This window comes from Benincasa hispida, chromosome 8 (assembly GCF_027475165.1).
Source record: "Benincasa hispida cultivar pf3 chromosome 8, pf3_genome.v1.1, whole genome shotgun sequence".
NCBI lineage: Eukaryota > Viridiplantae > Streptophyta > Magnoliopsida > Cucurbitales > Cucurbitaceae > Benincasa > Benincasa hispida.
The window spans coordinates 25,176,650-25,191,366 of record NC_143485.1 but is presented as its reverse complement, the minus strand read 5'-3'; the positions used below and the strand labels follow the sequence as shown (position 1 = coordinate 25,191,366).

Below are 14,717 nucleotides of genomic sequence, written 5' to 3'. Positions count from 1 at the left end.
ATATTATTGTACGAAAATAAATGAGGAAAAACACCAAATAGTCTTTACCAATATTCACTTAATAATTGCATACACATAATACTATTAAAGAAACATAAACATGTGAATATCGCCAAATATCATCAATCAAATTTAAATTTAAATTCACTAAAAAATCAATCAAATTTAAATTTAAATTTACCACATTATCAATCAAATTTAAATTTAAATTCACCAAAAGTCAATCAAATTTAAATTTAAATTCATAAAAAAAATCAATCAAATATTTCTCTTTTCCCTTACCCTTTTACATTGGAACATTTATGTTCTTAGAAGAATAAGGCCAGACTTTGTCCTAAAGGACGATCCTCTATTGGCTTTATTCGTGGTGGCAACATTTACCTCCTATTTCCATCTCTTAGATTTCAAGAGAGACTGATAAGTCTAAAGCTCATTAAGAAGAGTAGTCAAGTTATATTCTATCTTGTTCATGATCGCATTTGTACAGAACTGTAAGAAGCTTTTCGGAAGAGACTCTAGAATAAAACTGACTTGACACTTTTCATCTATGACAGTTCCGTTTACTTCTGCCACATTGAAATGGACCATCATGTCCAGGAAATGTTCTCTAACAAAGGTCTCTTCTTTCATACGACAATTATAAATGTACTTGATGGCATCATGTCTAAGGGAGAAGGACAGTTGTCCAAACATCCCCCATAGAGATTCCATAATCTCTTTAGCGGTACACATACCATCGTGTTTTTTAGCCAAAACATCAGATATACTAGCAAGAATGTAGACTCTGGCTTTTTCATTTGCCCTTGTCCACCTGCCATAAGCATCCCGAACAGTTTGGTTTGAATTTGAGTCAGGGTTTAGAGGACACTCCTCAGTTAAAATAAACCTATGATCATCGATTACCAGTATTGTGTTCAAGTTATTTCCATGTAACGTAATTGTCCCCATTAAGCTTCTTGAAAGCAAGTAATTGTACTAAAGAGCTAATCATGCTGAAAATATAAACAAATTCTATTAGAATTGCTATATCCAATCAGGTTTAGCAAAAATAATAATGTACCCATTGTTATTCTTATTGCAACGATACTTCAGAGTTCAAAGAAACATCCACTAAGGGGCAGTCTACTACTCCTCCTTTGAATTGAGACATTCTCAGCTAATCATTATTGCCAGAGTAACTCATACTCCAATAGATCTTTTAGTTATCGTTTCTTTGGCCTAGAATATACTAACACTTAGTAATTCTCATAAGTATGACCCACCATTTTTCAGATTCAGAGGTCGGCCCCAAAAATGCTACCGAATTGGAGAGTCAAAGTTGGGAATCGACCTAAGAAACCCTATCCATTTCAGGAGTTTGAGTTATTCTAAATCCCATGTTACAACCCTCTGAAGGGATAGCTACTGAAAAACAAGTAGCTTATATGGCCTAAAAACGACAAGCAGACACAACATAGGAATCTCACGGTCCAACCTAATGGAGGAGACCGTAGGATGTGTTGACACACTTTCCTTCACCCACTTACTATGAACTACTTCTCCTATTTACCTTGATATTGACCCATGCAAACACTTTCTGAATGGTGGTCACTCCTAGGGTGACCGAAGCCGAGCATGAATCTCACAGTGTGAACTCTTAGGGACGTGAAAGCTAAAAACAAAATATCATATATATTATTAATCTCCCAATGAAGTGTTCTAGATGGTTGGGTATAAAATTTACTTAGGTATATATCAGCTAATAAGACATACCCTAAGTCTGGGTGATTTTTCCGAGTAGAATGTTTATACTGGAATTAACCATACGATGCCTAAGTGATAAACCAATTTTATTACCTCATATCGCTCACGCATGCTCACAAAATCAAGTCAACCTAACTCATATGCTGGCTCGATCCCCAGGTAATAGGTGTTCCGTAAACCGTCAACTTAAATACCTCCAGCCTTAAACAGGATCTCACCGGGTGAATTATTCTTGTAACCACTAGTTTTACAAGATATCAACATATTTTAACTATTAAAACAATATTGCTAGGATTCTGCTAACCCTAAGTGAGCATGTTTTTATCTTTGTTATAGATTTTAAAATCTACATCTTTTTATAACACTTATAACATAGACAATAACCCTATAACATGCATTTAACATGCAAATATAACAATTATATAAACATCCATTCCATACATCAATATAACAACTTATACAAAAAACATGGAGTCCTACACATGCATACAATACATTATAACACTTATAACATACTTGCAATGCGTGTTACATGTTTATCCTATGGTGGGATTTTAATTCTACATGGCATACAATATGCACACAATAGGCAAATTATTTAATCCATACATTCACAATGCATAATTAAATAAACACACTAAAATGGATCGATTTTGGCATCCAAAGCAAGCTAAAAGCTAAAAATATTACAACAATAAACAAAAAAAAACCTCGAACTGCCTCTGAACACTTCAAACAAGTTCAAATCGCTTGAAAAACACTTGAGTCGGCCTTAAAAACAACAAAACCGCCCAAAAACCTGTCAAAACTGGTCAAACCAGCTTGAACCCAACCAGTCTAGACCATTTGGATTGACTGAACCACCAATCAGGCGCACGCGATTCAATGAGTCAGACAGGTGCGCGGGTCGACTGACTGGGCTGTAAATGTTGACACGGGCCATGCGCGTGGCTTGGGCTGAAGCTGGAGCAAGACGAGCGAAGCGCTGAAACGGGCCCGACGCGGGTGTGGAAGGAGTAGCTGAAGCAGCGCCGGGTCGGGTCACGAACCAGGTCTGGAGCTGCTACATGCGTCACGCCATTTTCGCGGGTCAAGTGCCACACGGATCAGGTCAACGGGTATGGGAGGTGCAATCGGGTTTGGAAGCCAAATTTCTTCAAATTTGATGTACTCTTTGTTAGAAACGAAAACTTATAGCCTAAGATCAACTCTAATGACTCTAGCAAATTTACAGACCCTTCACAACACATTAAAGCCTATAAAACACTGGGAAAATATGATAATTTTTACAACCCAAGAGAGAATTTGGATGCCAAAAACCGAAATCATCCATTTTAGCACACAAACATTCATCACATAAATAAAAACCCATCATATGCAAAAATTAACCAAAGTTGAGTACTAGCATGCTCTGATACCAATTGATAGAACGAATAGTTAATTTGAAAAAAATAAGCATGCAATTGAAATAAAGTAAGGGATAGAAAATATACAACCTTTGTAGCTTCAAATCTTCTCTAAATCCGCTTCAAATTCCTCACAGACAGTTCGTAGACTACCACGAGAGTCTTCTCGACTATTCTATGATCTTAGAATAGGTGGTGGGATCTGGTGATTGACTAATTTGGAGACGAAAAGGTTATAGATTTGTGAGAGAAAATAGGTTAAGATTTTCAAAAAATCTCATAAAATTCCACTTGGCCAAGAAAATCAAATATCATAGAACTCTTCTATTTATAGGTCATTTCATGCATGACATGCCATCTTTGAGTTTGATGAGAATTTGACACTAAAAAACCCACTAACTCAAAGTGGGATTAATGGGGAAAGTGTCTTCAAAAGCCCTGTAGTTGCACTTTCCTCACTGTAGATATATTTCTATCCACTCGATATAACTATAATCAGTAAGTCAACTCTTCACAGGTTGTTCGTAATAACAGTTGGATCAAAATTTGTTTTACCCCCGAGTTTACATCTTGCTCCTTAAGTCCCTCTGATCCTCTCATGAACAATTGGTTTGTGATGCAATCATTAAACTGAGTCCCTTTCGGGCCAATGAGAGGGTGGGGTGTCACACCCCGTCCCAGACTACTTTTTGAGCCTAGGAAAGGACATGACTGCAGCAGTTATCAACCCTTTTATTGACATTTACGGCCTAATAACTCTTGCGGAAATAACTCTGATACCAATGAACAAATTCAACAACCAACTGATTAAGTCAATGAGGCAAACAACAACGGATTAAGTAGGCCCATTTTATTACAACAATGTAACATTTATACAACTCCAAAACTTATCTACAAGGTTTACAACAACAACTATAAAACCCCGGAAGTGTAACTGTGGCTTGTGGCAGACCTTGACCTTAGCAGCACCCTGGAACTCCTCACCTTTCGCTACCTGGGGAGGAAAAAGAAAAACATTTGGAAAGCATGAGCTATAAAGCCAAGTGAGTAACCAGAAAACTGATTCTTATCAAAAGAACTACCCCATACTTGGGTACTTTTGCTCAGATACCTTCTCAACTGTGTCCTTCAGTATCGAGCTACTCGGATACCTTCTCAACTGTCCTTCGGTATCGAGTTTCTAACAAAACTAGTCATAAAATGACTTCCTTTAATAAAACTTAGAAAACATGTCTTTATCTGAAAGATCTTTCTTTAGCACATGGTTTCTTAAAATATTGTAAACATTTTAGTCACCCACCTTGATTGTTTAGGAACCTTTCTCTCTAGAAGTTCCTTGGTCACCTCGGGCTCCCTTTTGAACCCTACGATCTAGATTCATCTTAAAGGTCAGATTACTCATAGTTCTAGGCTTTATCTCGAGATACTTCCTTCTACAAATATGCTCTAAAATGTCTCAGGAAGCTTACCTCAAAATAATAGCTCAGAAATTCTCGTGGTTTGGCCAGAAACATCAAAATATCAAGACTGGCCCAGCTTACTCGACAGCTCGACCCCTCTGTCTTATCCTCATTCTCCAGCTCGATTCCTTGAAGCTTCTTCTCCGGCAGCCCTACCTGAAAACTAGACTCTCCTAGATTTCATATGGATTTGGAATCACTCCAAACGCACGAGTATTCTGGGATAACTTTTCTTCCCAAGTTGATGCTACTTCTTGTCCTTTCAGTCCGACAGCATCTCCCCTCTTAGAACCTCTTGACCAATGCATGGTCTTGCTATCAACGCATAGTCTCCTCCCAATACACTCTTCTTTATGTATTTTGAAGAGAATTTGAGTTCTCATCTGAAGTACTTGGCCCTATTTATAGGCATCCAAGATTGCTCTAAGGCCGACACCTCCTACTTGGCCGCATGTCCAAGTGTCTCTTCCTTACACTATCACCGCAATCTTGCATCAGCGCAACCCAAGGTGTCTTGCTCCCCTTTTACCAACGCATAGTCCTCAACTTTGCATGCCTTCTTATGCATCCACCTCATTTGCTTAAGGCTTAAGATTTCTTCCTAACAAGCCACATGTCCAGATGACCTCATTGAATGCGTCCATCCTTCATATGCGTTCATCCTTCATATACGTTCATCCAACCACATATGCATTAACCACAAATGCACCCATCCAATTGCCGCAACCTACTTATGTCTGGACACCATCCATCGACGCATGCGTCCATTCAATCTTTCCTTGTGCATCTAATTGATGCAACTTGGTCACTTATGCTAGATGCTCGCAAGCTCCTCTTTGGCCATATATCATTCTCCTTCACATAACTTATCTTTGCTCTATGCGCTCAACTAGGATATTGACCAACACTCTTTCAACGCATACTACTAGTTTTTCCTATGCACCCACAAGCCATTGGATGTCCAACGCATAGCACATGTCCAACGCATAGTACATCACCAACGCATAGTACATCACCAATGCATAGCATATCACCAACGCATAATACATCACCAATGCATAGCATATCACCAACACATAGTACATCACCAATGCATAGCACTGTCGCATGACATCAACGCATAGCACCGCCGCATGTCATCAATGCATAGCTCCATTACATGACATCAACGTATAGCACCGCGCGCATGTCATCAACGCATAGTACGGTCGCATGACATCAACGCATAGCACCGAGCACATGTCATCAACGCATCCTTTCAGCTGCACCCCATCGGCCGCATACTCTCGTGTCCAACACATCCATCGCGCCTGCCTCCATCGTCATATGCCTCTATCCATCGCATCCATCGCATTCATCACATCCATTGTGTCCAATGTCCAGCGCCCTTGGATGCGTAAATTGAGGCTGCCGCATGCATTATCTAACCCTTTTCAAGACCTTGGCTACTACATGCATTACTAACCTCCCAGATAACCTATCAAAATCTAATGGCCAACACATGGCACACACTAACGCATTGTCAAATACTTTGTCATTTTTCTCCTTGGCTTCCAATGCATGGTTACCCTTGGCAATGCCTCTTGCCAATACTTCGGCCAATCATGCGTCCAACCTTACAAACGCATGGTTGCCTTTTCAACTTACTTCATGCATGGGTCCTTTTGACCTTACACTTAGCCAAATTTTCTCAATTAAAGCTTAACTCAAAACTACTCAAGGAAAATCTATTCAACACTTAGACCTTTCCTTCTCTTCAACATAGGATTTAACTTTCACTTAGTTAATTCCTTTTAACACCTGCTTAAGTAAGGAAAATGGAAATCTGGGTTTCACATGGGGCCACTTGTTCAAGACCTGGAATTAGTACTTAAGGGAACAACCTCTCTACTATCCCTAAAAACAAGTTGAAGTGAATTATGCCTTGCACCCTATGTCCCCAGCTATCTACCTGATCTTACCCCTGAAATGGGAGGCTTATTGGGCCAGCGCTATTGAGCCAACTCTCGCCCATGTAAATCTAAGGAAAATTCCGAATAAACAGGAGTTAGTTAACTCATGATTAAAGTCAAGTTACCTAGGTCATCGCTTTGAAATAGTCAGTCTTAAATAGTAAATAGCATTATAAAGTAAGAGTGACTTATTTCTTGATCCGGTCTTATACAAACTCTTTGCACAGGACGTCCCCACTCACATGTCTCCACATGAACTATTCAGGTGTTGGGTTTTATGTCCTAAAAATTCGCAGTTTGTAAAATAATAAACATTTTCTATAATCAATATATTTGCTATTGATTTCATAAATTGTACGAAAGTCTAAATCCAATAAACTAAGACCCATGACTATTGTATGAGTACTTGAAATTTATGTGGAGAAATAAGAGTGGATCGGGTTCGAGTAAATAGTCAAAATGATCTATGATACATGAATGAGGTTGGTTACCTTATTCTGGTAACACCATTGGATGCGGCCTACTCTGTAGTTGTTACAAAGAGTTGTAAAGTGCTACATATGATGTGATCCTAATTCGTACATGTTATGACATGAGGAGTAGGGGCATCCTATGTAATGAGTTTGCATAAGATTAGGACCAAGAAATAAGTCACTCTTACTTTATAACGCTGTTTACTATTTAAGACTGACTATTTCACCTAGATGACCTAGGTAACTCGATCTTAATCCTGAGCTAACCATGAACTCCTGTTTATTCGGGATTGCCTTTAGATTTTCATAGTTGAGGGATGGCACAACAGCGCCAGCTCAATAAGACTCCCATTTCAGGGGTAAGACTAGATAGATAGCTGGGGACATAGGGTACAAGACGGAGTTCATCTACTCGATTGAGGGATAGGAGAAAGGTTGTTCTCTCAAGTACTGAATCTAGGTCTTGAACAAGGGGTCTCACCCTCTCACTGGGCTGAGAGGGTTTGGTTTGGTGATTGGATCACAAACTAGTTGTTCATTAGAGGATCAGTAGGGACTTGAGGAATAAGACGTAATCTCGAGGGTAAAACAGATATTTGACTCAGCCGTTATTATGAACAACCTGTGAAGGATCGACTTACTGATTATGGTTAAATCATGTGGACATAATATATCTACAGTGAGGGGAGTGCAACTATGGGCTTTAGTGGAATAGCCCATTAGTTAACGAATGGGGATTAATTTGGTCTAAAGAGTTTATCCAATTAGTATCGGATCGTTGGAGCCCATGATCTGTAGGTCCGCGAGGTCCCCCTACTAGCTCGTAACGGACTAGCTCTAGAATAGCGTGATAAGTTAATTTGAAACGTTTAAATTAGAATTGAGGGAATTAGTAATTATATGAGATATAATTATGTTTAATTTTAGAATTAAACGGAATAGGAGAATTTATGTATTTAAATATGATTTAAATATAAAAAGATAAATATGTGTTAAAATTAATTTAATATTTGATATTAAATTAATTAAGTTTTATTTAATAATTAATTTATGAAATTAATTAATTTTTTATTTTTAAAATCAAATAGATTTCGTAAATCAAATTTTTTATTTTATCATAAATTGAAAAAGGGAAAAAAAAAACACACAAAATGGAAAAAAGGATTTTTCCATTATCCATCACCAAGTAGCTCACTCAAATGGCAATATATTTGCCTTGTCTTCTCCAAGCATGAGCTGCAACTCATGCAACTCTTCTCTTTGCATGTTGATTTGCAATATAATGAAGAGATTGGAGTGAAAATCGGGCATGCAATCTATAGAGAATTTTAGAGAAAATTCGGGTTGAAGAAAGGGTTCTTCAACAAGGTTGTTGCAATGAGCTTTTCTCCTACATCCCTCGATTCAAACTTGTTTTGAGTCCCACAACTCAATCTAGAGCACCAAGAGAATAGTGGGGAAGATCTTGAGGTGGTCTACAACAAGATATGGAGAAGATAGCAGTTGGAGATGGAGCTTTGAAGAAGTTCTACAAGAGGTATGTCTTGAAACCCACTTGTTTATGCAAAAGCATGCTTTATATTTTGCCAAAATTAGTGAATTTAAGTACTTAGATGATCCTGGTGCTTCAACTGTTGTTGATACAATCCTACACCAGGATCATACTATTTGTACTAAATACAAAGTGGGTCACATTCAATAGTGTCCCCAGGATAAGGTACCCAATCTTATCCATATACTATAGACCATTTAGAGTATTTACTCGAACTTGATCCACTTTTATGTCACTACATAAAGTTCAAGTATTCATGTAATAGTCATGGATATTAGTGTAGGAATGTATTAGCAACAACGAAAGCAACATGGATCATTAAGCACTCTAATTCATGAAATTTGGCCAAATATAAAGCATGCTCTTGTAGAAACAAGTGAGTTTCATGACATACCTTTGTAGAACTTCTTCAAAGCTTGATCTCTAGCTGCAATCTCCTCCAAATCTCATTGCAGACTACCTCAAGATCTTCCCCACTATTCTCTTGGTGCTCTAGATTGAGTCGTGGGACTCAAAACAAGCTTGAATCGAGGGATTTTGTGAAGTGCTCACAGCAACAATCTTATTGAAGAACACTTTCTTCACCATGAAATTTCAGCTAAAATTCTCTCGATTGCATCCTCAAATTCACTTCAATCTCTTCAATATATTGCAGACCATCATGTAAGGAAGAGAGCTGCATGATTTGCAGCTCATGCTTGGAGTATTAAAGGCAATGGTGATGGATCTTGTGTGAGCAAGTAGAAGATGAATAATGGAAAAACTTGTTTTTCCATTTGTGCATTATACCAACTTTTCAATTTCCATCAAAATCAATTTTGATTTTTAAACTAAAAATTTTATTAATTTTATAAAATTAATTTCATAAATTAATTTGTAAATAATACTAATTAATTTCATATCAAATATTAAATTAATTTTTACACATATCCATCTTTATATATTTAAATCATATTTAAATATAAATTCTTCTATTCATTTTAATTCTAAAATTAAACATGTAATTATATCTCATGTAATTACTAATTCCCTAAATTCTAATTTGAATGTTTCAAATTAACTTATCACGCTACTTTAGAGTTAATCCATTTACAAGCTAATAGAGAAACCTCGTAGACCTACAGATCATGGGCTCCAACGATCCGAGATTAATTGGCTAAACTCATTAGACCAAATTAACCCCCATTCATTAACTAATGGGTAACTCCACTAAAGCCCATAGTTGCACTCCTCTCACTGTTGATATATTACGCCACATGATTTAACCATAATTAATAAGTCGACCCTTCACAGGTTGTTTGTAATAACGGCTGGGTCAAATATCTGTTTTACCCTCGAGATTACTTCTTGTTCCTCAAGTTCCTACTGATCTTCTAATGAACAACTGGTTTGTGATCCAATCACTAAACCAAAACTTTCTCAGTCCAGTGAGAGGGGGTGACTCCTTGTTCAAGACCTGGATTCAGTACTTGAGAGAACAACCTTTCTCCTATCCCTAAATTGGGTAGGCGCGAACTCTATCTTGCACCCCATGTCCCTAGCTATCTATTTGGTCTTATCCATGAAATGGGAGGCTTATTGAGCCACCGCTATTGAGCCAACCCTCACGTATGCAAATTTAAGGATAATCCCAAATATACAGGAGTTCATAGTTAGCTCAGAATTAACATCGAGTTACCTAGGTCATCTAGGTGAAATAGTCAGTCTTATATAGTAAACAACGTTATAAAGTAAGAGTGACTTATTTCTTGGTCCGATCTTATGGAAACTCATTGCATAGGATGCCCTCACTCCTCATGTCATAACGTGTACGAATTAGGATTACATCGTACGTAGCACTTTACAACTCTTTGTAACAACTACAGAGTCGGCCGCATCCAATAGTGTTACCAGAATAAGGTACCCAATCTTATTCATGTACTATAGATCATTTTGACTATATACTCGAACCTGATTCACTCTTATGTCTCTACATAAAGTTCAGGTACTCATGTAATAGTCACGGGTCTTAGTTTATTGGATTTAGACTTTCATGTATACAATTTATAAAATCAATAATAAGTTTATTGATATAGAAAATGTTTATCATTTTACAAACTGCGAGTTTTTAGGACATAAAACCCAATAAGTAGTTTATTGGATTTAGGTTCTTTCTAAAACGAAATGAGCAATTTATACATTCACTAACAACTTTATTGAATAAGCCTCAATAACATCTTTACTGATAACAGAATAAGTTTTATAGTTTACAAACCATGAGTTTTAGGACATAAAACCCAACACTTTATTGATGATGTCCTTCTTCATTGGAGAAGTTCAAAATCGTTGATAACAGTGGAAGAGGAAAGCTAGAAGAATCAATAAAGTTGAGTTTTGATTTCTTCTCTTCTTCGTCTTTTCTAGCATGCTTATATTTTTGTTTGAATGTTTATCCTATAAATGCATGTTTTATTTTACTTTTTTTGCTTCCATAAAAAAACAAAGGTCTAAATGCAAGGTGTTCACACACTTCCACGGGAATTTGATTCCTTCAAACACATTTACTACTCAATTATGAGGATTTTTTAATCCGAAAATAAAGACAAATTCTATTCTCTTGAAGGATACATGACATTGGATTTTAGAAATGACAGTTTCAGGTAATTCTCTAAGAATTAGAGTTAAATTATTATTACCTGTCAAAAGTCTTGCTTCTCATGTAGGTGTGTCATTAAACCTTATTAGATAAGATTATCTAGCCAATGTGAGAATTTTATTTGACCCAAGTGGTTCTATGTTAGAAAACATGTCTGATTTCATCGATAATCCATTAATATGATAGATGAGTATTTATGAATAAATCTATCATGTTCTAATGCATCTTAGGTCTTATTTTCTTTGAGATGTTCAAAAGAAATTAGAATAAAGTTTAAATCACTTAGGGAAACGTATTGTGACATTATGATCTGATCATAATTAGTACCAGATATTTGATGTACAAAGCTTAATTGACAAAGATGAGATGAGATCTCGACTTGATGCATTCAATACAAATTGGGTAAGATTATGCTACAGTAGGAGAAATATGGTTTTTTTCAACTTAGTACATTTTACGTTCTTTGTTAAACTGAGTCCTAATTTTTTTAAATTAGAGTGATGCCTGACTTCATTAAGGTAATGCGTTATAGATTGCATTGTTTTGAACATTATTCTGCCATTATGTCTGCAAAATATTGTTGTATCATGGAAGTGTGTGACAAATACTGATTCATTTGAAAAGTTTAAAGGGATAGAATTTGTTGATGAATTTATTTCAAGTAACACCACGTAATAGTTAACAAATGTTGTTAACTATTTGTTTCATTAGAACGTCAATTTCTAATTGTTAAACAGATAAGTTTTCATCGTAGTGAAAAAGTTATGAAATAACTTGACCTTTGCAAAGGCTTAATTGAAGCCTTCATTGCATAAAAATAGTTAACTTTTGTATTTTTTGTGCAGAATATGCCTTGACGCAAAGCGTAAAATGCGATCACAAGAAAGCAACGGTCGAGCGTAGCGTTACCACAAGGCTTTTTGGTGAGTTGTGCTCGCAAACATCTGCTCAAGAAAGATTGCCGCATAGAGCCGCCGTAACTTGGTGGGTGCATCTGGGTGAAAAGCATAATAAAGCACGATGGGACAGAAAGCTGATGACGGTCGAGTCTGAATTAAGTTGACAAGCCGCTAACGAACTACTGTAGCAAGTACACTCAACTTTTCGGTGACAAATATTTGGCACGTTAGATAGAGAATTAATGCCATCCCATCAGTGGAATCATAAGAGAGAAGACGCCTTTCACCCAGAAGCTCTATAAATACCGAAGGCAACCTTCAGTAAAGGAGTTCGAATAGTTAAAGAATTTTCCCTTAGATAGAATAGCCTTGTTCATAGTTTTCCTTTTTACGTAGAAGGCAGAGCAAGAGAAGGGAAGAGATGCCGGAAGATCGCTTTGGTCATCTCGAGAGAGAACCCAGAGGCATGGATAGTAGAGAGACAGTCGACTCTCGCGAGAGCGAGACTATCTTTTGAGTAGAGTAGAAAAGACAGTGTAAAAGCCTTAGGAAGCAAGAGATTGCTACCAGGCTCTTTATTCTCATCTTGCATTGTTATTTTGTATTTCAACTCTATATCTATAAAATGGAACTTTCTATTCTACATCTATTCACTCTCTTAAAAGCATGCATGAATAGCTAACTTTATCGAATGGGTTGAGAAGAACTAAGCTAACATGACCTAGGATCTTCATCGCATGCGATTATCTTGTCTTATGCTACGCCCAACACCCTTTTAGAGCTACTCGAGAGAGAGTCTAAAGAAAGAACCTAAGACTTAAGAGAGCTAGGTTAGAATTTAGACTCGAGAGAGCAAGATTAGATCTACATAAGCAGGAGATAGGGACTTAGAAATAAGCTCTGTTTTCCAACATGCATCGCATGCACCCTAGAGATAGGTTATGATATTATGTGGTCGCCTTATTTTTGTGTGTGTCATTTTTCATCGCATAAATAAGAATAGAGGCTTATTTGTAGGTCCTATAGACTCGCATATATTGCATGTGTTCTAGTACTAGAAGCTATAGCATTTGCGTTGAGAGATGATTTGCTATTGTATGTGTGTTGCATGGTTGCATAACATGAACGCATCCTAGGAAGTGTTAGCTGAACCCCTTCTCAACCTTTTCCCGCATATTCATTGCATCTTCCGTATTATCAACTCTTTTCGTAACTCCGCCGCATACATTTATTTTATACCGCAAACAATACCCTAAAACAACTATTTGAATTATTGGTTACCGCAAAGTCTTCTTGAAAATTATCACCGCATACTGTTTTCCCTAGTCCCTGAATTCGACCCTGGACATACCAGGAAACTCAGTAGGATTTATATTTGGATTCCACTGAGAAAATTTGTTGCTCAATGCATTCCCATCACTGCATTTCATTTCATAATTTCACCTCATAAAACAATGCATCAAGTTTTTGGCACCGTTGTCGGGGACTTTGGCAATTCAGTGTGCTAACGATAATTTTTTTGATTTCTTTGCAGCTCTCAATCTCTAGCGAATTACGACCCGGAGATTGAGAGGATGTTTTGATGACGATTGAGAGACAGCCGCCAACAACAACAACCAGATAAAGACGATATAGCGGAGCAGCCTGGAAACGGAGCACCAAACAAAAACAATGTCATGGCGAATCCAATCCTACTGGCAAACGATCGTAATAGGCCCATTCGGGACTATGCATCACCAAACCTCTACGATTTCTCTCCAGGAATCATGAGGCCTGCCTTTGATAGATCCCGATTCGAAATGAAACTGGTGATGCTGCAGATGATCTAGACTGAGGACAGTTCAGAAGAAGGTGTGGTGAGGACCTGCATGCCCACCTCCGAAGCTTTATAAAAATCTGCAACATTTTTGTGTTCCTGAATATCTCTACCAAAGAAGTTTGACTAACTCTATTTCCATTTTCTCTGTGTGATCAGGCATGAAAATGGGTGTATTCTCTCGAACCGAGGGAGATCACTTCCTGGGAATAGGTCGTAGAGAAGTTTATGAAGAAATATTTCCCACCTACTGAGAATGCCAGAAGAAGGAAACTAATAACTAATTTTGAACAAGAAATGGACAAATCGCTCAACGATGCCTGGGAAAGGTTTAAGAGGCTGGTAAGGGACTGTCTATACAACAAATTACAGATTGTTTGCAAATGAAAATCTTTTATCACGATTTAAATCCCGCTTCGCAGACCGCTGCCAATACGGCAGCGGCTGTGATCTACTAGACAAAACATATGATGAAGCTAAGAACATCCTGAATCGCATTTCTAAAAATCACAAGGACTGGAGAGAGAGCGATCAGAGACTGAGAATAAAGGATAATGATGCAAACAATGGTGCTATTGAATCACTTCAGAGTCAGATGACCACAATGATGAACCTAATTCAGGGAATCGCAATCAACAGCCCAACACTGCATAGTGGGCAAGTAAATGCAATTAATCAGACTACCATAAGGTGTGCAACTTGTGGTGAAGGACACGCAATGGAAGAATGCTCGCAGAACGCACAGTCTATTTATTTTGTGAAAAATAATCCATTCTCTAAC

The 14,717-nt window shown here is 37.4% G+C and overlaps 1 protein-coding gene across 1 annotated transcript; it reads right to left on the bottom strand.

Moving 5' to 3' along the window:
* Window positions 1–423: 423 nt before the first annotated feature.
* LOC150034452 (uncharacterized) lies at window positions 424–948 on the bottom strand. Its single transcript, XM_090316742.1, has one exon. It carries the CDS (start codon window positions 946–948, stop codon window positions 424–426), a length of 525 nt encoding a protein of 174 aa, XP_090172868.1.
* Between the last annotated feature and the right edge of the window lie 13,769 nt (window positions 949–14,717).

Excerpts from the sequence above, each read along its gene's own strand:
- LOC150034452 (XM_090316742.1), bottom strand. The coding sequence starts at position 948 with ATGGGGACAATTACGTTACATGGAAATAACTTGAACACAATACTGGTA.